At 40.9% G+C, this 26,457-nt stretch overlaps 1 protein-coding gene across 2 annotated transcripts in view; it reads left to right on the forward strand.

The window, feature by feature from the left end:
* The window catches only part of FLOT2 (flotillin 2), a 41,126-nt gene that overhangs the window by 3,791 nt on the left and 10,878 nt on the right, over positions 1-26,457 (forward strand). The window contains exons 2-4 of one of the 2 annotated variants that reach the window (XM_069946070.1): positions 10,045-10,126; positions 16,790-16,880; positions 25,898-26,021. In XM_069946070.1, coding sequence (XP_069802171.1) covers positions 10,045-10,126; positions 16,790-16,880; positions 25,898-26,021 — 297 coding nt within the window. Of the gene's footprint in view, positions 1-10,044; positions 10,127-16,789; positions 16,881-19,271; positions 19,363-25,897; positions 26,022-26,457 lie in introns of both variants that reach the window. The other variant, XM_069946071.1, reaches the window with a different exon arrangement.

Here is a 26,457-nt window from a genome sequence, read left to right on the forward strand (position 1 = left end):
GATGCATCAGATTACATGCATCGTAGGCTAATGGTACTTTTACACGGAGCGATAATTCGCCTGATCGCACGATTAACGATTTAGAATGAACAATGTTTTTTTCATAACGATCAGCGGTTACACGGAACGATACATCGTACGGAAAAATCGTTTTGTGATCGCTTAAGCCTATCTCATACATAGGTGAAATCGTTGAAAGACTGTTTACATGGAACGATCTGCGATTTTTTTGCGAACGATCAACGACGATTTGAGAAGTTGTTGAAAGATCAAAATGAACGATTTCTCGCTCGTCGCTTGATCGTTCACTGCGTTTACACGTACGATTATCATGCAAATTCGAACCATAAATCGTTCCGTGTAAAACCACCATAAGGCTCTATGGCGACATAGCTACACAACCAAAATATCTGAGCAACTTGTCTGCAATTTTCTGGCATGCAGCTTTCTTACAGTTCCGGATAATCGGCCTGTGTAATAGGGATAGCGAAGAGCTTAGAAATGAGCAAACACTCATTTGTCATCTGATTGAATGTTTTGTGCCAAATGAACCATAAGGTATATCACCCAAGCCTGTGTTCACACCTGGTGATTTTGTTGCATTTGTGCCAATATTTTCCCCCTATTTGGCAGCAAACAGCGCAATTTTTGCAGAGATTTTGATGGGGCTATACTGCAATCGCGGTGTAAACTGATGCGGATATGAATGTAAGTAGATAATAAAACATACAGCATCAAATCTGCCGCAGATCTTGTATATGTGAATTGACCATAAAGGGGAAGAGGAGCTTGCACGGGATTGGGATGGGGAAAAGAAAAATCAAACATTGGCTATGTGACATTGTGGTGTTCAAGCCAATAAACTTTTTATTGAAGAAAATGGATACATTTTGTATTTTTGTGGGTTTTTCTTTATAATCTATTGTTTTAGTTATACTAATATCAGTATTGAACAGAAAATTTTGTTACCGTGACATCCCAAAATTGGGGGATTGCACCGAAGGCTCTTGGTGAACTGTAGTTTTTAAAAAGTACCGATAATAAAGGAGTTTTCCCATTCTCAAAAAAAACAAAACCCTATTCATAGCTTGTTCATCGTTTAGCTTGTGCTCATGCAGCCGCACTTCAATAATCCTGAAATTCATTTTAGCAGACATAAGAGATTTAAGGTAAACTTCCCCTTTCTATTAGTATTCCCTTGCTGTAAGCATGGCTGCAAATGCTGTGAATACAGATCCCATCCATTATGGGATGCTCAATACGTCCCGCTCAGCCAATATGCGCTGTCCCGCCGCAACCACTTGTGGAGTGTGACGTCAGGAAGCCTGAGAAGCAAGCAGGAGTGCAGCCAGGTAACGTATTAGCCCAGCAGCGGCGGATTAAGTGGCATGGGGCTATACGTTGTCGCTGTGAAATAAAAATTTGCCATAGAAAATGACAGTACCAGGTATCACAGTGAATTTCGCTGCAAAACTCGCAGTGTAAATCTGCTGCGATATTGTATGTGTTAAGCTATCTTTAGGGTGCCTTCACACGTACCGTATCGCTGCGTTTTTAACCCTGCGTATTTATCGCTGCGTGTTTGGTGCGATTTTTACATGCGAGTTTTGATTTTCACATGAAAATCATGTGAAAATCAAAACTCGCACGTAAAAATCGCACCAAACACGCATCGATAAATACGCAGTGTTAAATATGCAGCGATACGGTACGTGTGAAGGCACTCTTAAAGTGACTTTTAGTCTGCTCAGCTGCAGACTAATGTACATGATGTAACAGCCTAATGCTGCATTTACACGGAACGATAATTCCCCCGATCGTATGATTAACTATTTCGAATGAACAATGTGTTTTTTATAACTATAAACGTTTAAACGGAACGATATATTTGAAAAGAGGAGAAATCTCAGTCTTTCCTTTATGACCTGATCTCTGTTTATAGTCTATTCCTGGCTTTGGCTTCAAATTTTAGGCAGATAATCTGTCAGATAATCTTTCTGTGTAAATGGACCCTAAGGAATTTCGATCATGGCCATTTACCATATTATTGTTACGGTTTGGGAAAGGAAAAAAGCTATTTCACTGGAACAGGACGGAGCTGCAGTACCAGGTACAGACACTGTCATGTGTATGGAGCTGCGCGGCCTGGTAATGAAGAGGCTGCAGTGCTCGGCTGTTTTGCCTCTGGTGTTGGGAGTTGACACCCACCCATTTGATAGTGTCCTCTCCTAATATTTTGGATGCATACATAATCCTTCTGCTCTCGTGAGTGTATATATGCACACAATGCGGCTACGTGGCACTTCCTGGACTGTGAATCTAGCAGAGGCAGCCATGTAGCTTTTATAACAGGGCCTGTGAGTATATTCCTAGTGCTGACTACCATGTGCAGCACGTACCTGAGCCAGCCTGATCATTCAAAAACATTTGTCTCACGCTCCACCTGTAAATATTGGTATGCAAAACACAAAGGGTTTTTTCATAGTATCTATCTTCACTTCCTTGTCCAGTGTTTGAGGTTTAGACCGAGCTTCTATAGCTTTTTTTTTTTTTTTTTTTAGAACTGGTTTGGTGATGGGAATGTCTGTTTATTTTCACTTGATGTATTTGTATATTGAACTAGTTTTACAGCTCTGCACAGAAATGAGGATGAGCGAGCCTTCAGCCCCATATTGGGTCATCGTAGTATACGCTCCGGGAACAAGCAGGCAGTGAAAGACGCTGGAGTGAGGAGGAAGGGTGCGGGATTAGTGGCCACTGGGTCAGACATGATATAAGTGTTCTGGACTTCAATATTGCTAATGGTCTTACATGATCAGGTTACAAGAGATTGTAGGGCATGGTGCAATATACTTTTAAGATTATGACTATAGGGAAGTGCAATATCTAAGTATGCATTTGGCATATATATTTGTATATATTGCATCAGTGTCGTTTGGCAGCCCAACATCGTTGGGTGGTAGCTAGAGATGAGTAAACCGGGTTCAGGTTCGAGTCCATCCGAACCCGAACTTTCGGCATTTGATTAGCGGGGGCTGCTGAAGTTGGATAAAGCCCTAAGGCTATGTGGAAAACATGGATACAGCCAATGTCTATATCCATGATTTCCACATAGCCTTAGGGCTTTATCCAACTTCAGCAGCCACCGCTAATCAAATGCCCAAAGTTCGGGTTCGGATGGACTCGAGCATGCTCCAGGTTTGCTCATCTCTAGTGGTAGCTTTTTCTTTGAGGATCCTGTGACTTTATTTGAATCACACTCTTGGCATTACTGTGTACATAATATTTAACCTATGAATTTATTATTGGATTGAATTATATATACTTTGCACATCCTGAGTTTGTGACCACACATTCTGTATTTATTACCCGGCCCCCATTGTGGTATTTTTAAATTGTCTGATGTGATGTAGTTGTGGATATGTGTTGTATGGGAAATTGATTTGTGTCTAAAATAAACTTTGTGATTTTTCAAGTATTTTGGAGTATTTATTAATTCATTTGAGGTTTTTGTAGGAGACATTGTAGTATACAGCCCAGGACTGAGGCTATATTAGGGTGTGTATATCATTGTGTTCCCAGGGCGCTGTGTACACATATATGCAGGACAGCTGTAAATTAGAAGTTTTCTCGTTCAGCATCACTTTTCTGCTTTGTGGCTGTCGGCAGACACCGCACCTGACAGACTCCCTGCTCTGCCCATCCCCTGTATTTACTCTGCACACGAGGGCGAATGTAGGACATGTGATGTAAGGTATGCGCCAGAAAATATGCCATTCTTAGGGTTGCACTATTTCATATCCGGACTGAAAAACCCTATTATCCACTGCTGATGAAACAAAAAAGCGGGATTTATCAAGTGTAAATACGTGAAATTGGTGTAAGGTATGCCAGAAATCTACTCTAAGTGTGGTGCATGAATGGTAAAAAGACTTGGAAGAGTTAATACGAGGCTCGTTCTTGTTGGGTAAGTTTGGTGCATCTTGCTCCAGTGCACTTTCCCTTTAGACTGGGTTCAAAGATTAGTGAAAGGTTTTAGTACCTGTCATGTCCGGCCTCCCCTAAGACATGACCTGGGTCTGTCTGTAAAGGGGCACTCTACACTCACTTCCACATGCACTTATTATAATAGGCTATTGTAATGGGTCTGTAATAGGCTTATAATGAGTTGAGCACAACTTAAAACCAGTCCACACATCCACACACAAACGCTACCTCCTCAAATCACTTACGGCAGACAGGACGCCACTGTTCAAAACACATAAGTCTCTGTGCTCTGTGCGCTCTAGTACTATTACAGTAACAGGCACAAGCCACAACTTAGGGCCATATTACACACCCTGATCAGCAGTGTAAACGAGTGCCGATCTGCTTGGCGCTCACTTGCTGAGCCTATTATATGGCTCGACTATCGTGCAGCAATGACTGCACCGTCATCGTTAGCGGTGTCCATGCAGCCCTTGCCTTTAGTGTAAAATAAGTATGCACACACTTGTCTACGCTCCCTGAGGCTTCTGCCCGCTCCTCAGTGTCTTCCTGGCCTCTGCCCGCTCTCCGCAGCTGCCGCTGGAACTTCAGAACCGGTCTTTGAAGTGACAGACTGCTTAGTCAATTACTGTCCGTGGCTCTGTCTCCTCTCAGCCAATGATTGGCTTAGTGGTCTGACACTTTAGAGACCAACTCTGAAGTTCCAGAGGCAGCTGTTGACAGCGGGCAGAAGCCAGGAAGACACTGGGGAGGGAGCAAGCAGAAACCCCAAGGAGCATGGTCAGGCCCTTATGTTATTTAGGATTGCACTAATATAGTTAGGCTTTAAAGTGTCCCTGTCGTTATAAAATTCGAAATCTAAATCAACAGTATATGTGATACAAAGCAACTTTTTAATATACATTCATTATTTTTGTTACTATGCTGAACTTACCAGAAATCCAGGTCCAGTCTCCTGAATACAGGAATTCAGCCCAGAACAGAGAGACACTGCTCAATATGTCCATCAATCACATGACTGCCTTCTCTCTGTGAGTGCTCAGATGACCTGGGATACACAGGACTTCCTGTTTTATGACTCTTTAAGAAAAAAAAAAGTTAGAAAACAGCAAGTGCCGTGTTTTCCACAATAACGAAAAAAAAAAATGTAAATTGCAAATTTGCTTTATATCACATCTACTTTTGGTTATAGTGACAGGGACACTTTGATACATGAGGCTACAGCAACAAAAAGAGAGAAGTAAATGGACATACATAAATTCCAGTCCAATTGGAGACCTACTTTGTGTCACTGATGGCCACACTAGGCCATCATTATTATGCCCTTCAGTACTGGGGTGGGCTGGGAGAAGATTCCCCTCTTTTTGGGTTCCTTCTTTATTATCCTTGCTAAAGTCCACATCCTCCTTCCCACCACAGATGATATTTCTTATATCATAACCCCCACCCTGTATGGAAGATACAGGGGATATACATACATTTGATTACATACAGTGATAGTTGTTTGGCCTAGTCTATTCACAAACTGGGTAAATGATATTCAATGAGAAGGTGGTAGGGAGCTTTACATGTCACAGGGCTTTTACAGACATCTTGGAGTCAGCCATGGGGAAGCCATGTATTTATGACCTATAACCATATTTCACTGAAGTGACACGGTCTCTTTCCATCACAGTAGCTGTTCCCCATTTCATGTCCTATGTGTAAACCAGTTGCTGTAGGATGTGTGATTGTGTATTGTGTGTATGATTGTGAACGTGTCATTTTTGCTCTGGAACCTTGTACTTCCTGTATATGAACTGGTGAGAAGGTCATACGTTGTGTTGGGAACTGTTGTGTCATTTCATTGTGGAGGAATTGTGCACATGATCTCATGGCGGTAACTCACATAATATGTTGCGTCATATGAAATACTTTAACAACTCTGTCTCGTAACCTTTCTGTGTAGAAAGAGTCAAAACGTCCGTTATTTTGTCATAATTCAAGTAAACTTTAATGTCTTTTGTGGAGCCACATGACGCCTTGAATGTAATAGTATATGAAAAAGGAATAAATGCAGCTGGCTGGTGTGCTACTGATCATTATATACGCTATGAACATAACCAGGCTAAATCCTCACAAACCTGTGCAGGTTGCCCCTATCGAAACTGTAGCCATGGGCTCAAACTGTCCCTCACAACATGACTACAGCAGTCAGGTGATGGCTCCTATAGGGATGTGTGGCCCGTGGTGAGTGATCTAGCCAGCAAATGACGTTCATCATCACTTGTCTTCATGCTGTATTTGCAGCAAGATGTTTTGGGACCGATAAATTAATAGTAAAGAAATGTGTTGTTTTTTTTCCCAGAGAAACAAATATATATGTATATGCCTCACTGTACACAGAAGCTAAAAATACTCACCTCCCCTGCTACCTCACCACTGCTGCTGTCGAGTCTTCTAGTCCCTGCTGTGGTCTTCCTTTGATTGAGTGGGCACTAACCATTATCGGAAGGAGGAAGAAGAGGACTGGACACTTGACTGCAACAGGGGAGAGGTAGCAGTAAGCAGTATGTAGTGAGTATGCAGGCTTATTTATTTTTAGTGCACAGGGGGCATATAACTTTATACACTAGTATATATATTATGTATAATAAGTGTGGACAGTTCTTACTTCTGGAATACAGCTCCTAAGCGATCAATGTGTGGGATTTCCACACATCTCTACACCACTTTACCTATATATCTGATAAATTCAGGTACCAGAAACCTGTACAGATGTTGGTGTACCATGGCGCTCCTTCCGCTGCCCTTATTGTTCTGCTGAGTATTGGGAAGTATCCTCACTGATGAGTCTGGTGACCTAGTGTAACATCATAGAAACCAGACGTACAATTTGAATGCAGCAATTGTAGTAAGCTATAATTCGAAATTTTATAAATTCAAAAAGGCGAGAACAGTTACATGTCTTTAATTGTAGCGTCTACATGGCTGTTAAAATAACCTTGGTTGCATCCTTGAGAGGATAAAATCTTGGTTTACAATCTGTTGCACACCGTCCTCAGAGATAGTGCTGCGTTTGAGTCGTGACACCTCCGCTTTTAAGTATGTCTTTACATTAGATTTGTAAATGATCTTGTGCGGCCCTGTGTGAATGGTTGTAGGACAGAGGTGATTGTTCTTCTGCTGTTATTTCTGCCCGGATGTGCTCTTATCCCCCATCCATCTCTCTTGCTGCATAAATTACAATTTCCATTTTGTTTTAGGGAAGCCTCCATTATCTGTACTGTACAGACTGCTGTTAGGTTTTTGCTCTGTCCTCTGTAATGCGGTTAAACATTTTGGTGGTTTTTTTTTTTTTCATGTCTCCAAAAAAGTCTGTAGAGCAAGACAACATTACGATGTCTTTTTTAAAAAATTTTTAATGTTTAATTTTTTCTTTTGGTAATTCATCTCTTAAGCATTACCAGAATGGTTTAATGCCCTGTAATACATAATTTATACCTTTAACAGCGCTCCACTGTTGTCTTAAAATGAGACCTTGACTGTCATATATTAGACTGGAAGACATCTGGAAATTGTGGACATCATACTGTAGACTGTAAGAGCCATTCAGACCACTCCAGGGATCGGTTTCAGATATACAGTGGTGCCTTGGATTACGGACATTATTCATTCTGGGACCGTGCTTGTAATCCAAATCACTCTTTAACCAAAGCAAATTTTCCCATAAGAAATTACTGAAATGCAGACAATTGGTTCCACACCACAAAATAATGATTTTTTTTATTCTGAATAAGATGTATAACAGATGAAACACACATTTAGAAACAGATGAATATGTTATAAGTTACTGTACAGTATAGCAATCAGCATGTGAAGTATAGTAAGTGAATAAACCTGAAAAACAGCAGCAGTTTGTAGATACAGGATGGAACTGCAGATCCCCATAATGCAGTAGCGTAGTACAAGAGGCTAGAGTAGAGAAACATGGCTGCTGTCAGAGGTCTGTGTGGTCACATGACAGCAATGGGGAAGGGGTGTGTGTTCAGCATGGACCAATCAGGAAGTGAGAATAACAGAGCTGCGCAGGAGGACAGTGACAGAATGACAGTGTGAGTGCAGGCACATTGTCTAAAGCTGAGTGTAACTGTAGGCACATTATAGCAGGAATAGACATGATAGGAAACACAAGGGCTGACAGAGACTGCAGGGAGTATGAAGGAATGAGCAGGGTATAGGGTGAGCACAGTATAGCAGCACTCTCTGTCCGGGGAGAGAGGGGTTACAGCTATGGAGAGATTACCCCCACTGTCCCCTGATGTAAGCCCCAGCCTGAAGTGGATCTGCTATGATTTGGTAGGTAGGGGAGACTTCCTGGGTCAGAGTACAGGGCTGTAGACCCCGCTATGCAGACCATGTCCCTCCTCACTCCCCCTCCCACCCAGTACAGGGAGCTCTTAAACCAAAGCAATGCTCTTAAACCAAGTCACAATTTTGAAAAACTGTGAGCTCTTCTTGCAAAATGCTCTTAATCCAAGTTACGCTTAAACCAAGGTACCACTGTATATGTATTTTGCTTCCTGCCTTAGGGTATATTCACACGGACGGTCTCGCAGCGAGATTCTCGCTGCAAGCCCGGCAGGTCCTGACAGTTCCCATACACTACATACTTGCTGCAGTCTAAACGACCGCAGCGAGTATGTAATTATACCGCCCTTAACCCCTTCTGCTCCCCCGCTGTAAGCATACTTTACCTGTCCTTGCTGCACGGGTCCGGCGTCCTGCTCTCCTGTCCGGCCAATCAGTGTGTTGCCCAGCCGCAGCCACTGATTGGCCGGACGGGAGAGCAGGACGCCGGACCCGTGCAGCAAGGACAGGTAAAGTATATACACAGCGGGGGAGCAGAAGGGGTTAAGGGCGGTATAATTACATACTTGCTGCGGTCGTTTAGACCGCAGCAAGTATGTAGTGTATGGGAACTGCCAGGACCTGCCGGGCTCGCATGTTCATTCTTCAGCGCAAACAGAGCAGCAGCGCGCGCCTCCCATAGACTACCATTATGAGCGGGAGGCTAACGGCATTCCGCGGCGGACAATTCCGTTGCGGAATTCCGCTAGCTTTGCTCAGTGGGAACGGGGCCTTATGTAGCTCCCTGCCTGTACATTTTATTTATCAATAGTGTGTGACAGAAGAGTGTATAGGGAAAGGAGGAGTTGTTGCAACTTCTTGGGGGTTATGCTGCGACTTCCTGCTTAGGGAGAGGAGGTTGGTGCTGCTTTGACTACTGGAGAAATGAATGGCCTGTTCTGACTGCAGTGGGTACAGGCGTGAATTTTTTAAAATATATTCCTGATGTTTAAAAATAAGTTTAAGGGCAGATTCACATGCATCAAGCTCACAGTGGATTGAAAACTGCGCATGTCGGAGCAAATTTGCAGATACTCGTTACAATTACAATCTATAGCCCTGCAGTCCCGCTGTGAGAATGTAGTGGCAACTTTCTTTAACTACTTCCATGCCAGGCAGGTAAAAATAATAAAGACCCCATACTTACCCACTCCCATTCTTTCAGCGCCCTCCCGGCTTCTTCTTTGGATCCTGGCTCACTGACAGCCCGCATAACCACTGACAGCCGGCGGACAGCACAGTGATTGGCTGATTTGGCTGTCAGCGAGTCGGGACACAAAGAAGCAGATGGGAGCACACTGGAAGAGTGGGTAAGCCTGGGGTCTTTATTATTCTTACCAGCCCAGCATAGAAGTAGCTGCCGCTACATTCTCGCAGAGGAATTAGAATCCGCTGTGAGCATGTAGGGGTCTAGACTCTAATGGTAATGAGTATCACAGAGGATTCTCTGCAATACGTGCAGCATGAAATCCGCTGCAAACTTGTTAGGTGTGAGTCTATCTTAATGTGTAACTAAGTGTAAAAAATTTGTGACATGTCAGAAGTGTATATGAATTCCAAAGACTGCTTGTATTATTTTTTTTAAATGGTAGTTACACTTAAAACAAGTGAATTTTATATTGTTTTTGCACATTCATCCATCATTGTGTAATTCTTCTTTTTCTGCAGGTGGTTGCTGTGGCTCAGATTCTAAGCAGTATGTGTATGGAGGATGGTCCTGGGCGTGGTGGTGTATTTCTGACACCAAAAGGTGGGTGACCTAATTTTAAATGTCTACGTGAAGAAATGTATTGTCTTCTCTCGCATGCCTTCCCACATTGTACAGTAGTCATCGTTTATAAAGGTGTAAGATTTCCTCCACGCCACCTAATATCAAGGCAGTATGTTGTAATAAATGAACTTCTCTCACTCAGACCAGACTTGTGCAAATGGAAGCAATGATAAGACGTCTTAGTAATACTAATATTCTGTTCATTCCTCTCTGGGTTCTGGGTTACACGCTTGTATGCCAAAATACACATTTTTGGCATACTCCGTTTCCATGGAAACATGTAGGAATGTTATAGTATAGGGCTGCATTGATTCAAGGGGAAATATCGTGAGGGAGTACCAGAAATGGGACGGGATCATGGGAAAGCAGGAAAACTTTTTTCCTGAAGGAAAAAAAAGTAGTTTTTTAACATGAAAAGATGAAATCCAGAATGTGGCAGTATGGGTGCCAAACACTATATAGTCTTATAAAAACTCTCTTGGTGGTCGAAATTTGGGGCATAAGTTGATCAGGCCATCATTTTCTCTTACTGCCATATGCAGCATTGTAGCACACAATCACACCTTGGGGGGTGTTTAGTGCAAATTACACCCCTAAGTGACCCTTGAATGTCTTATAAATTCCCCAGAAATAGCCTATTCCAGTGATGGATTCTATTTTTACCAAATGGACATAAGTACATTACATATGAAAAAGAAATCTTACACCGTTATATGTAATTCCCCTGAGAAGGCACTGCATGCTGCGTGCTATGCCATCCTTGTATCACACATCCAGTCAGTATTTTTACTTAGAGAGAGAGAGAGAGACAGGAGAATAAGAGGAAGCAGCGCTGATGAAGTACTGTGTTTCTCTTTATTTTTTCCCCTGCACTGGCTTGTTTCCAGACACCAAGCTATGCAGGGAGTCACAGCTAGCCCTATTCGCCCAGATGTTTGAACCCCATTTGTACAGCATTGGCATACCCTAGCGATATGCCATTGTTTTATGAGATGAGAATACCCCTTTAAGAACTTTGCTGGCTATGCCTCAAAAATTTTCCCGTTCAGTAGAATTGCAATGTTGAAGTTCGCATGACTGACGTATTATTTCATAGACACTGCTGGTATCCACTCAGTATAGTGTATGCCTTCTGACTGAGAATTCATGGTATTGCCTTCATTATAACTAAATACACTTAAAGGGGTATTCTCACTTTAAGCATTGATGTCTTGTTCTCATCACCGTTTCACATCCTGCATGTTGTGGGTTTCTTTTGCACTTCACTCTGGTTGTGTAGCTTCAGTCTGTAGTTATAATGTTTGTGTGTCTTTGCTCAGTTGTGTCACAACCCTCCAGTTGCTATCACCTACACCCAGTGGACACGCACAATTTCTGGACTAGTATATTCAGTATATGAGTGATGTCAGCCTATTGAATAAAAGCCCTAGATATCATTGGGATATGGTGTATATGTGTATATATATATATTCACACATTATGTACACTCTCAGTAAGTTAGGTAATATGTCCAATGAGAGAACTCCATCCTTCCTTCCCCAATGTCACGGTCAATGGTGTGACATAACATGTATTGAGGTTAAGTACACATGCTTGACAATAGCCATCTTGGTTAAGCAAACCGTTTTAGACTGACTAGTGTTACTATTTCCTGAAAACTTTAACCCCATTAAGGACACAGTATTTGTTTTTCATCCCTGCGTTCCGATATCTATAATAAGCTGTTTTTCTTTATATAGATTTTTGTTCTACTACTTTTGCATAATACAAAAAAAGTTTTTCCATAGCTAAAACCTAATGATGGCTTGTTTAAGAACAGGAAGTTGTAGTTATTGTTATTATCGTACATACAGCGTGGTTCTGTTTTTCTATCATATCAAATATTTATTTCATGCAATAAAATGCTAATTATTTAAAAATCATACAATGCAATTTTATTTTTTAAATAAATAGATTCTGTCCCTCACAGTTAAAGTGTACAGACGATAAAAATGACACACCTCTCCATTCTTTGTAGATAGGTAAACTTGCTACATGGGCAGTGTATCAAATACTTATTTTCCCAGCTCTATGATGTATATGTGAAAATGGGATGACTGTCAAAATGGGATGCCAACCCATATATGGACAGGCATGGGCCCTATTGTCTTCAATGGCCTGAATGTAGGCAGCTAGTGACTAAGTTCAATATATTTTAAAAAACATTATGAATAAGCATCCTATATTGACAGATTGCTGGTATATACGGAAGGTACAATCATAGTGTGCACCCACCTGAACTTTTTCTCAATACTAAAGGACATGATTTAAAAAAAAAACAAAAAAAATCATTAGAAAAAAAACTAAAACATAACGTCAAGATGGCTGCCCCTATAATCAGAATACAGATTCAGAAAAGACAATAAATACATGATACAGAAAAAAGCAAATGCACCAGGAGATAACATAACAGACTAGAAAATATACTTCACTTAAAAAAATAAATAAATAAAAAATAATTGTATATATATATATATATATATATATATATATATATATATATATACATATACATATATATAATTACGTGTTCCCCTTAAGGCAAAGCATGACATTCATTGCTCTTCACCCATAAGTAGAGATAAGCGAACCGGGTTCGAGTCGATCCAAACCCAAACGTTCGGTATTTGATTAGCTGGGGCTGCTGAACTTGGATAAAGCTCTAAGGTTGTCTGGAAAACATGGATACAGCCAATGACTATATCCATGATTTCCACATAGCCTTAGGGCTTTATCCAAGTTCAGCAGCCACCGCTAATCAAATGCCGAACGTTCGGATCGACTCGAGCATGCTCCAGGTTCGCTCATCTCTACCCATTAGATATCACTAATAAACACTCATTATATGAATTGATTTGTCTGCCACAGACCCCAGCATGCCCCCGAACTTGCTTGGTCGACAAAGATTATTTGCCAGCGGTCACAATCTGTTGTTATGGTTACTTGTATTAAGTCGGATGGAAGGATCAGATAGACAGAAGGTTCTTAAATTGTCCAGTCCTGTATAGTAAAATCTAATCGATAGGAGGAGGTGCATATAGCTAGAAGAATAGCAGGCTGAATAGTTATACACTGTGGCTGTCCGGCTATCTGTATCAGTGGTGTCAAACTCATTGCCCTCCAGCTGTTGGAAAACTACAATTCCCATCGTGCCTGGATGTCCAAAGCATGGTGGAAATTGTTGTTTCCTAACAGCTGGGGGGGCTATGTGTGTGACAGCCATGGTCTGTATCTCAGATGCATTGTGGTTAAATTCACCAGCAGCAAACCTGTGTATGTACAGCAATAACTTCTTCTTTTTCTCCTAGTCTTTACAATAAAACATTAACCTGGTTACGTTTGCTCTTGGTTTATAGATGATAACACATAGCAATGGTAACCCTCAAGCAGTTATGACCTCTGTAAACATTACAACCACAAAGACTGACTCCGAGTAATTTTCCATTATAAACATACAAGGAAGTTCAGGCTCTTACCATGTGAATCAAATGTTGCAGCTTTTTTCATTTGCATTTCCTTTATAAAGTAACCATCAGAATGTGGGAGAAGAGCGGCCGTCACATATCGCATTACATTTTATTTCAACCACTTTCCTCTATAGACATCCTTGATCTCATTTGATCTTGGCCCTGAAAAAAATCATCAGAAATGACAGCGGGATTCTTGTGATAGCTATTGCTAGGCAACAATGCTCCATGTCCGGCAGATCCATGGCCACCATTTTTCAAACAAATAAACTTTTGTCAATTGTTTGAAGTATCCTGGTGTGAAAAAAAAATCCTTAATTATTTGTGTGAACATTTTGCTTCTCCCTTAAAGGGGTACTCCAGAGAAAAGATTTGAAAATTATTTCTATTAAAAAAAAAAACACAACTCAAGTCTTCCAGTACTTATCAGCTGCTGTATGTCCTGCACAAAGCAGTATATTTATGTATTTATGTACATATGTTCATATTTATGTATATATTTAGCAGCATATATATGTAAAAAGAACTACGTGCCACAATGTATTAAACTTTGCCATTATGGCTTTGTTGTTTCCTTGTTGCAAATACAAAATGTACAATAAAAATACAAAAAATATCACCCTTTAGTCTCAATAAGGATACGCAAACAGCTGGCAATCTCTTTCCCTCCATTCAGAGCTTACAGCCTTCGGGTGTACGTTTTTACATTTCTATTTAGAACTAGGAAACAACAGAGCATTGATGGCAAAACTTTAAACGTGAAAAGTAATTTTTAATGACAGGTATGCTTTGAAGAGTTCTGGAGTGTATTCTTTCCAGTCGGACGCAGTACTCTCTGCTGCCATCTCTGTTTGTGTCAGGAACTGTCAAGAGCAGTAGTAAAGGAAAACCTCTCCTGCTCAGGATAGTTCCTGTCATGGACAGAGGTGGCAGCAGAGAGCACTGTGCAGAGCATACAACAGCTGATAAGTACTGGAAGGTTGTTTTTTTCTATAGAGGTAATTTATCAATCCGTGTAACTGTATAACTTTTTTTGGGGAAAAAAATTCAACCATCTTTTGTTCCATGGAACTCAAAAGGAAAATGACTGGGAATAAACACATTGTATTAAAGGGGTTAGGCTGGGTTCACACTGCGTTTTCAGCATCCGTTTAATAGTGTCAACAGTACTTTATTGTGCGTAAAAAAAAAAAACAGATCAAAAACGGATGCAAACAAATGCATCTATTTTTTGCAAAAAACGGATCCGTTAAACGGATGCTGAAAACGCAGTGTGAACCTTGCCTTATCCAGCACTACAAAAACATGGCCATGTTTCCCTCTCTCTTGTTTTCAGATTGGGTGGGGTTTCAAACTCAGTTCCATTGAAGTAAATGGAGCTTAATTGCAAACCACACCTGAACTGGAGACAAGAGAGGGGGAAACATGGCCATGTTTTTGTAGCGCTGGATGACCCCTTTTAAAAGCCTCTTTTTTGCAGCAGCAGTAACAGCCTACAAAACTGCCATCCTTTTTTAAGGTAACAAGATCGGAACCAGAATGTGCAGGGTTATGGCTATTGTTGGCAGACAAAGCAGCAATACCAGGATCTTTGACAGGCAATGTGGCAGTATAAGTAGTAGTAATGCCACAACTAGCCTGAGGACAGGTGTGGTGCTGTTTTTAGAAGAAAGCAGCTATTGGGGAGATTTATCAAACATGGTGTAAGGTGAAACTGTCTCAGTTGCCCCTAGCAACCAGTCAGATTCCACCTTTCATTCCTCACAGACTCTTTGGAGAATGAAAGGTGGAATCTGATTGGTTGCTGGGGAAACTGAGCCAGTTTCACTTTACAGCATGTTTGATAAATCTCCCCTTATATGTTTTTCTAATCCTAGATAACCCCTTTAAAGATGCAAAACACTCCTTTTTGTTAGTGGAATAACTATTTTAGGCTGTGTTCACACCATGGTTGTTTCTTCCATTGTTCTGCTTCATTATAGGAGCAAAGCAACAAAAATATTGGTGGTACTGGATCTTCTGTACACTGAGAGCACCGACACCCCCTCTTTACTGTAGCGAGGTAGAGAGGGATTTTGCCATGGTTCCACACTATTTAATCTGGGATTTTTTGAGGAGATCTTCAATGGATGCTTCTAATGAAACCTCCAGTACAGATTTGACCAGTGTCCTTCAGGATCCTTCTAGAAGCCCCTATCCTTCATCTAAGCCGTATTACACCACAAGTACAGTGTAAGATCGCTGAATGAAGGAAGTGATATTCTGTGGTTTCCCACAAGTTTACAACTGATTACTGCTTCCTTTATTGCAGGGGTAGGGAACCTTGGCTCTCCAGCTGTTGGAAAACTACAACTCCCATCATGCCTGGACAGCCAGAGCTTTAGCTTTGGTTGTCCAGGCATGATGGGAGTTGTAGTTTTGTAACAGCTGGGGAGCCTAGATTCCCTACCCCTGCTTTACTGTGTGCCTTTCTATGATGTGTTGATAGCATCATAAAATTATTTCTACCACCTACAAGCAACTCTTAAAACTACATACATACATAGATGAGTGTATATCTATTATATAAATGGGCTCAAAGCTAACAAAGTACGAGCTTTTTAAAGTTCTACATTTAATCTCCCTTTATCGCCAGGCCTGTTTCCTGAGTGGGATAATAATATATAAACACTTGCATAGTTGTTGTTTTTTTCTTCTCTTTTTGCAAGAAAACAATGGTCAGTTTAGCATTGATCATATTGCAAAACTTACCTTTCACATAGCAACAGGATCTGTAGTTTTAAATAGGACTGAAAGTAAACCATACTGTAAAGAAAGTATGCAGCCCACAAAAATTGATGGAAAATTCCTTCAAATCTGTATTTGATATTCATTTCCAATAGTCGTGACACCACTAGCAACCTCTTGGTGTAGTAGGTAGCCAGATATGAGCTGTGTGAATAGTGCCTGTGATAGATAACACACCTTCCAGCTACTTCAGACACCCTGCATGGCTGCTGGTGCAGCAGCGGACTAACACTAACCACACTTACAGACCTCCTTTTTTTTTTCCTTTGGTGTAACTGGTTTGTGTGTTGCTCTCTGGTAACTGCTCTGTGTATTTGCTGTCCTCCTGCCCTCATTTAACGCTGCTCAGACTGTCATTGGAGGTTATGACCATCCTATGTCGCTGCGAGAATATTGAGACATCGGAGGGGGTCCCTCTGTACGTAACAGGGGTTGCACAGGTAATAAAATTCCAGCTTCCTAATTCTGCTCCTGAGTTTCTTGATCTCTTTTATTATAAGCAGAAACGGCGACCAGAGGACTCTGCATTAACCCCTAATCTCATACTCTTCCTCCCAGGTGTAAGCTTTCAACTTTCCTTCCCATGTTCACCTCCCCTCCTATGTACAGTCAGCAGTCACCTATGGACGTAATGTGAAGCTCTAGCAGTAAACGGCAAAAACCAGATTTAACACTTAAACTGTTCTGATAGAGATGCGGACAACCTTAACCAGTCATTGAAAGCTTCTGACCTCTCACTGCTTTCCACATCGGCTTCACTGAACAGTAAACGTCTTCCATTACATAACACCAGAAACACATGCCCAGTCTATGCTCAGGAGAATAGGAAGCTGGCTCTGTATTAGGTTATTTCTGCTATTTCTGACTTTCAGGATTTCTGGCTAGCTGCAGCGTGTAAGAAAATAAGATCCCGCAATAAAAAATAACATTTATGCATTGGCTGGCTCCTTAAGACAATTCTGGTATAAATAGAAGCTGACCTGGTGGTCAGCTGGTCACCGCCAGCCTTCTCCTACCCCCAGCCAATGGCTGCATCTTACCATGTGATGCAATGTAGGGTAAGCATAGATTTACATTGTGTTTGTAGTGTACATCTAACATTACAATTAAGCAAACCTACTGTAAGATTCTCAAAACTTGAATCCAATGAATCAGCCATCCGTTCTATTGTCTTGTAAAAGCTACTACACGTACCAAATATCCCAATTTCCTGTTTCACTTGGCATTTCCCTGGGAAATCATAACACTTGGTTAGTGGAATGACTTATACAAGACTTAAAGTGTACCTGTTGTTATAACTTTTAAAATCAAAATCAACAGTAATGTGATATAAAGCAAATTTGCAGGTTACAGTTATTATTATATATATATTTTTTGTTATTATGCTGTAAAACAAAGCTGTACTCACCAGAAATCCAGGTCCAGTCTCCTGAAGATTTTCAGTCTCGTGCTGGGTGCAATAAAAAGAGACTTAACACATGAAGTCTGACCTGTACAGAGAGTCACGCCTCAATGTGTCCATCAATCACATGACTGGCTACTCTGTGAGCGTTCAGATGGCCATGATAACTAAAAAAAAAAGTAAATTGTAAACTTGCTTTATATCACATCTAATGTTGATTTAGATTTTAAAAGTTATAACGACAGGTGCCAGTACACCTTCAATAACAATTGTTCAGCCAACAGTTATCTCCTTATTCCTCCCCATACATAGTAACGTTGGACATGGCTGAACATTTATGTCTTCCCTATGGTGAGGGACCTTAACTGTAAATGTGGACCTTAAAGGTCCGCCAGCTCTCTGGTGCTCACTTCTTATCCACCTTCCAAGATGTGGAGGGGCAGGCGTGTATCCTGCTCATCATGTATGGACTCACCTGATAATCAGGATATACTCCTGTCCCCTCCACATTGGATTCACAGGAAGTGAGCACCTAAGAAAAGACGCCTGCAGGGGAAACTATCAGCAGGTTAGAAGCATCTTACCCACTGATATGTCCCTATTGTGCATGGGGCGCTGAGGACAAAGTTGCTTCTAACCTACTGATGGTTGAAAAGGAAACAATCTTCTGATCCTCGGACAACACCTTTTAATGGAATCAATGGCTAATTCATTAGATCCATCTTTGAGAAATGTTCCTGTACATTCTGTTTACTCTGTTTAACATACATGCCAGGAAAGGTCCCAGCCCATAGAAGTTTAATGTCTTCATAGGCCGTTGATTACCCAATTGAGGCCAAGCGTTTTTGTTCTGTTTTTTTTTTTTTTTCTTCTTTTCAATCGATACATAAGTGATGTTGATGGGGAACACCTTTTAGTAATACAGTATGCATTCTCTCTAGTGGCAGCTGCAGCAAATAGTGCGTTCTTTTACCCGTTCGTTCCCCATCCTTTTGTTGTTGTCTTTCCTCATTGAAATACACTTGCACAATCCCAGAATATTACACTTTTCTTTCCCAGGCATATGATAGACCCATATACACGTAGGCACTTCTCTCTAATGTAAGTGTAGGTTCTACTAACCTTGCTTACTAACATTGTCTCTTCTTTACCTGCTTCATCTGAGACATAACTGGTTGAGGGTGGAAATATTAAATATTCTTATGATCCCAATCCAGACATCTGCTTTTCCTTATCCGTCCAATGTTACCGTTTGGTGCTGGTGTATTTAATTCTACAAAAGGACCATCTGTTTGAAAAGCGTTAAGGTCGGAGCTGAGCATTGCGAACATTGTGACTATGGACTAGAAGGGGGGAGGAGAGCTATAGGAAGTGTAAAGTTGATGATGGCAAACTGGAAAATGTGCAAATGTTTTACCTTTTTTGGCAGGATTTCCCTAGAGATAATGACGTTACAGCCCAGGTGCGAGGACGTAGAGACGGCCGAGGGTGTAGCGTTAACTGTCACTGGTGTGGCCCAGGTACTGTAACTCACAGCACGTCATTTTGGAAATGCATGTCTCCAGGAATGGATACCGACTGATGCCATGACAAGTTGGCTTGTCAGGTCTGTGTTTACAGACTCTCCAACAACATTGATAGCATATGCTGAATGAAAGATAAAAGAAAACTATAAATGGTGTACTAGATCGTGTATACCCATGTGTAAAATTGCCCCGCTACTGCTATGCTGACCAGGCGGCAAATCTGGCCAAACTGCCTTATAGTATTGGTGAATTCATGTAATTATACTAAGAACTGTTCTTGGCCAAATAAAAAGCATAAACTTGTCATTCATAAGCACCTTCTATACATTGCATTGAATAGCATTTTTCCAGTTAAAATTTTTTACTCTTTAAATAAGCACAGCTGCTTTAACAAATTTGTACAAATATAAAAAAACCTTCATAATATATCTTGTCAGAAAAATACAGCTTTCCCCTTTTCTGACTCCCATTTTAAACCAAGAGGAACTATCAGCTTACTGAAGGATCAGTTACATGTTGTCTTTATAAGGTTAAGGAGGAGGAGGGCAAAGAAGGGAATGGGAGTGGTTGGAAAAAGACAAAAGCAAACGGTGCAAAGAGACTACACGTGTTTACTGTATTAGAACTCACCCCAGTGCTTGATTGACAGCTTAGACTGTTGAGAACTGCTCTATAATGTCTTCCTTGCAAATGCTGCCCCCAGCAGTGTTATACAAATATATAAGAGCAGGTCCCCCCTACTTTGTTTGTGCAGTGGATGGGAGACATTATAGCAGATAGCATCTACCCTCATGGTAGATGCATGTTATAAAAGATATATGATAGTCAGTAATAGTGCTGATACTCATGTAGACACACAACAGGTTATCTGGAAAAGTTACTTGAAATGACAGGTGTACGCTGCCATGTACATTTTAACATATTTAAATAAATCAATAGTACAAGTGGAATAAAAAGCCATTTTTTAAAATAAGAAAATTCATTTTTCTCCACTTCCCAGCTACTCCTGCTCTGTTTTACTTAAAAAAAAAAAGTTCAAATCCATCTCCAGACATCAGCTCACTGAGGGATCACATTACAGCTGCTTGTAGAGATCTGTGGAGATGAGAGGGGCAAGAATGCATTATCTGCAAAGTGGGAAGAAAACAGCGAGACACAGTCAAACTATTAAATGTTCTTGCAGGTATTATATCTCACCTTAGTGATTCATTCAGCTTACACTGCTCATTACTTTTCATGAAACTGGTTATTTGGGTTTCTCCTCAGGCCCCATGCTAGACATAGCACAATGAAAATACATTCATTTACCAAACTTGCCTCCTTATAATATACAGTGGTGCAGACAATTGGTTCCAAACCCCCCAAATAATTTTTTTAAATTCTGAATAACATGTAGAACAAATGAAACAAACATTTAGAAACAGCTGAATATGTCATATTATAAGTTACTGTACAGTAATGCAATCGGCATGTGGAGTAAAATGTATAATAAGTGCATAAGAAACAGCAGCAGTTTGTAGATACAGGATGGAGGTGCAGAACCCCATAATGCAGTAGTGTAGTACAACAGACTAGAATAGAGAAGCAGGGCTGCTGTCAGAGGTCTGTGTGGTCACATGACAGCATTAGGTAAGGGGTGTGTGTTCAGCATGGACCAATCAGGAAGTGAGAATCACAGAGCTGAGGAGGACAGCGACGGAAACTTTTCTATACAGCAGTGTGACTGGCTGAGTGTAAGTGCAGGCACATTATGGCAGCAGTGTGTATAGCAGAGTGTAAGTGCAGGCACATTATAGTAGCAGTGTGTATAGCTGAGTGTAAGTGCAGACAAATTATAGCAGCAATGTGTAGAGCTGAGTGTAAGTGCAGGCACATTATAGTAGCAGTGTGTATAGCTGAGTAAGTGCAGGCACATTATAGCAGGAATAAAAAGGATGGGAAACACAAGGGATGACAGACTGCAGGGAGCATGAAGGAATGAGCAGGATATATGTGGGCACGTACATGTCCAGGGAGAGAGGGGTTACAGCTATGAAGAGATAACCTCCACAGTCCTGTCCCCTGAAGCAAGCCCCAGCCCGTAGTGGATCTGCCAGATTTGGAAGGTGGGGGAGACTTCCTGGGTCAGAGTACAGTACTGTAGACCCCACTATGCAGACCATACCCCTCCCCCACCCCCCCTCCCACCAAGTAATGTGAGCTCTTAAACCAAACCAAAGCAATGCTCTTAAACAAAGTTACAATTTTGAAAACTGTGAGCTCTTCTTGCAAAGTGCTCTCAATCCAAGTTACTTTTAAATCAAGGTACCACTGTACCTGCTTTTTCCCTTCCATTGTCTAAATGTGTTTATTTATTTATTATACCTTATTTATATTTTATAGCTATGTTTACAGCACACAGACTGCTGCTTTTAGAGCAGAGTGGTGGTCAGTAACCAAGACAATGAGCTGTCAACAATGGTAGGAAAAGAGCAGCATATCAGGAGGAGGAGCCTAGTTTGCTAAATGATTGTATTTGCAAAAAACATTTATCTAGATCCCTACAAGTACAATTATGTTAGCTGAGATGGATTTAAGGTCACAGTTTAACTGGAAATATGCTTTAACAGAAAGTGTTTTTTTTCATTCACAAGCACTGATGGCATATTGATAAGGTATTTCAACATACGATGCATTCAGAAATCTTCAGACCTGTTCAGTTTTTTTCACATTTTGTTGCCATCTTGTGCTAAAATAAAAATCAACTTTTCCTATTATTCTGCATTTAGGAACTAGAGATGATCGAACAGGGCCGAGGTTCAGGTTCGTACGAACCCGAACCATCGGCATTTGACTCCTGCTGCCTTCCCGGTCGTTGGGGAAGGTGGAGACAGCCCAAGTACCGCCGGGAAAACAGGGATACAGCCTATTACCTAGGCTGTATCCCTGTTTTACAGGCGGTACTCTGAACAAACCTGTACCTCGGGCCTGTTCGATCATCTCTATTGATAACCCATAATGACAAAGTGAAGACAGAAAGTTTAAAATCTTTCATAATTTTTGAAAAGTAAAAAATTAAAATCTTGCATTGACATATGCATTTAGAGCGTTTAAGACTTTATTACACACGTCGACAGTGAGAGAGGAGGAGCGGGTAAAAGCCGGGGGGCTGCCCGGGCGATCTTCAAATCGTCCGGGCAGCCCATAAGAGACAGCAATGGGTCTGCTGGTACCATTCCCATTGCCGTTTAAGCCTGTTTAAAGACAATGGAAAAAAAAATGGAAATGGAAATTGACCTGAGGTTCAGATTCTAAATCTATAGCCTGCCGATTTATGCTGCAGTATTGTTTGCAGATTTTCTGTGGATTACTTATGAATCCACAAGGTTTATTCACACAAACGTAGCTATTGAGAAAGGCCCTGGTGAAGCCGCAACGCAAGTAGCGTACAGCTTGAATAATTAAACCCTACTGAATTCTTCTTGAAGTCCTGAGTCCTTCGCAACAAATGTCTAATTTACAAGCATCGGGCACTTGCTGAGTGCCAATTTACGAATATCTGATTCATTATTTATGAATCCACAGCCAAATCTACCTTCACCGCATGTGAAAATACTCCAAGGCCTAATCCACACATCAGTTATTTCTATCCATGAATCAGGATCCTGATGTACAGTAAGGGCTCATTGATTTCACTGTGGTCCTCCACACATTCATTTTTGACCACTGATCTATTGAAGCTTTCATTCTGCAAAAACAGACCTTATAAGTGCAGGTCCTACTTTTTTGCAGAATAGAAGTCAGTGGGTCGTTTTTATAACGGACAAAGCACTAAGGCACAATTACTGTTGTGTTGCCTAGCAAGTCCTAGTCAAGCTCCACCCTGTGGCTTTATTACTCTTCTATTTTTTTTTGCTGATCTGAAAAAACTGATGCAAAACTGATTTTCTCCAGGATGTCAATGATCCTAGTTTCAGAGGTCCCAAAGGAATAACTGATGTGTGGGTGACGCCTAATGGGCATTGAACATGTGACAGATTTTGTTGCAGAAATTTCTGCAATTGGTAAATTCGTCTGAATGTTACTTGCAGCAAACCTATCCAATAAACCCACCTCATTCAGACCATTGGAACTGATTTTTAGTTTATGCAACAAAATCTGCATGTGAATTCACCCCAAAGCCTACAGGTTACATTGCAGGCCCCACAGGCAGTGTATGTACCACTATATTGCAGCAACCTGTGTCTTGTCTTTTAATGTAACGTTTCTGGAGATTACCATTGTAGGATGGCAAGTGGTGGCACAGGCCTCTGCATGACTTCAAGAAAAGTATGTTTTCTCATTTGAAATATGAGGCATCTGCAGTATGATCGGGTGCATGCAGCCTAAGTTCAGGTTCACACTATGTATATTTGAGGCTGTATTTGGTCCTCATGTCAGGTCCTTATAGCAACCAAAACCAGGAGTGGATTGAAAACACAGAAAGGCTCTGTTCACACAATGGTGAAATTGAGTGGATGGCCGCCATATAACAGTAAATAACTGCCATTATTTCAATATAACAGCCGTTGTTTTAAAATAACAGCACATATTTGCCATTAAATGGCAGCCTTCCACTCAATTACAACATTATGTGAACAGATCCTTTCTGTGTTTTCAATCCACTCCTTGTTTTGGTTGCTATACAGCCTCAAAAATACAGCCTCAAATATACGTAGTGTGAACCCAGCTTAAAGATGATGGGAAATAGATGATCAAATACTCCGTTGATCATAATATCTGTACTCTGCATAAAGCTCTAATCGTGTGTCTCTAAACTGAAGTGTCTTGTGTGATATTGTCTACTAGTAAATGTACAAATTAACATTTTAAAGATAAATGTCTTTTTCTCTAGGATTGTTAAGTGTTACTGTATTCATTGTCATTAATATCCTGCATTACATGTTCAATATGTCACTGTCATTACTGCTGCATGTATACTCCGGTCTGTGTGCACATATAGATAATGTCTCTGTATATGTAGATGGTGTTAAACAGCTCTTTCATGCACTTGATGGTAATTGATGTTTTTTTTAGTTACATGATTGTTGTAACATTTTTAGCAGTTTTAAGTATGATGCAGAATACTGCAACCTCAAATTGTCCATATAAATTAATACTTAATGTTTATTAGTTAAAAGTATAAAACTTTATAATGGTTATTGTTACTGAACATCTTAAGATAGGAGTAGGAAACATTGTGTCATGGAAATTACCACAGTGGTTTCAAATCTTGCATACCTTTTTAAAGGGGCTGTCTTGGTAAAATTATAACTTATGTATATGATTCCATGTGCACTTATATAAAATAAAATAAAAAGTATACTTGCCTCCCTTACTCCCCTGCTGCTGCTCCTGCTGTCATCATCTTGCAGTCCTACTGCAGTCTTGTTCTTTCTTCTTCAAATGACATTCTGTGCCAGCTCAACCAGTCTCTGGGCTGAGCATCTGGTTCTTGCAGGAACCAAATGTTGTTGGAATAAGGAAAAAAAATACTACGGCAGGGGATGGTAAGTATACAGACTTGTAGGGAAGCATATGCATTAGCAGTCATTTTTCCTGGTAAAACCCTTTTTAAGGGAATATCTGGTCATTAAACCTTATGGATTCTCCAACTCCAAATTCCCACTACTTCCCTTCTAGCAGTGCTTGGGTCCATACTGCTCACCACTTGACACACAGGAAATGCTTAATCAGCCGATCCAGCTGGTGATTAGTTTGGTGCTAAGATAGAGACCGTGAAGTGGTGAGGAGCAGTGACATGGGTGCTGTCAGAATTGGCAGTAGTGGGATTCAAGCAAGTCAGTAGAGAAAAATCCCTTAAAGGGTATAAACCCACACACCGTATACGCAGCAGATATGCAACAAATACGCAGCAGATTTGTTGGTACATATTTGATGCTGTGTTCAGTTATTTAGATCTAACCTGCTGCGAGTTTGCTGCGTATCGCAGCAGTAAATACGCTGCATATACGGTGTGTGGGTTTATACCCTAAACATGTTTTTTTTGTCAGACAACCACTTTGGTACAGTTGGGATTTAGCCATAATAATATATAGCCAAATTACAGAGATGTTGCAGATGCATCACAGTTGTATGGGGAGTATATGGAGGTCAGTGCTGGCAAAGTCTCTAGCGACTTGCAACCAAAAATCCATATTTATGTCACGTTTACAGTTATTAGGTGCAATATTGTGATCTTCATGTTGTGTGACAGTCACCTTGCTGCCCTAGCCCTATGCAGCCAATGCAGGATGACCACACAAACCTTCATACAGCTATGGCTGCCCTCTCCACCTAGAGACATGGCCACCACTAGAGATGGGACAGATTATAGACTGGCAGCAATGGAAAGGCAACTGGTGAAATGTTTATTTGGCTACAAGGTGGAGCTGTACTTAAATTTGATAAAATAGGTTGTATACTGTGTTGTAGCCTGTATCCTGTTGTTGTGTAGTCTTATTCTTATATAGCTGTTTTATACACAATACATTCTTATCCTTTGTTTTAGGTGAAAATCATGACAGAGCGTGAACTTTTAGCAATGGCATGTGAGCAGTTTCTTGGGAAAAATGTTCATGAGATTAAGAATGTTGTTCTTCAGACCCTGGAAGGCCATTTGCGATCTATTCTTGGTAAGTTAGTTTTCCTTTTTATTCCAAGGGACAACTGGGTATTGTTATACAAGTCAATGAAAATTGTTACATCCATGGTCCGCTTTAGGCAATATTCACATGTGCCAGCCAGATGTAGGAAATCCTATCCACTTGTGCTGTAGAAAACCATGTTATTCACATTTTCTAGCACCTGCTGCCCCTTTGCCCCAGGGCTGGGGGTGCATACCGCATGTACAAGGCTGTTTATTTTAAAATCGAGGCATGCCATATGTTTTCTTTGGTTGGGGTCTGGGTGTTCAGATCCCCACTGATTCCTAGAATGAGCAGAGAGAACTGCGCTATGCCAAGCTCTTCCTCCTCTCACTGCAAGAGATGGATTCTCTAGTGTATGGAGTCGGTTTCCTCGAGTGCAGAAAGAGACTGAAAAGAAGTGCACAGCTGAGTGGTGGGGGGT

The sequence above is a fragment of the Dendropsophus ebraccatus genome, chromosome 11, assembly GCF_027789765.1.
Source record: "Dendropsophus ebraccatus isolate aDenEbr1 chromosome 11, aDenEbr1.pat, whole genome shotgun sequence".
NCBI lineage: Eukaryota > Metazoa > Chordata > Amphibia > Anura > Hylidae > Dendropsophus > Dendropsophus ebraccatus.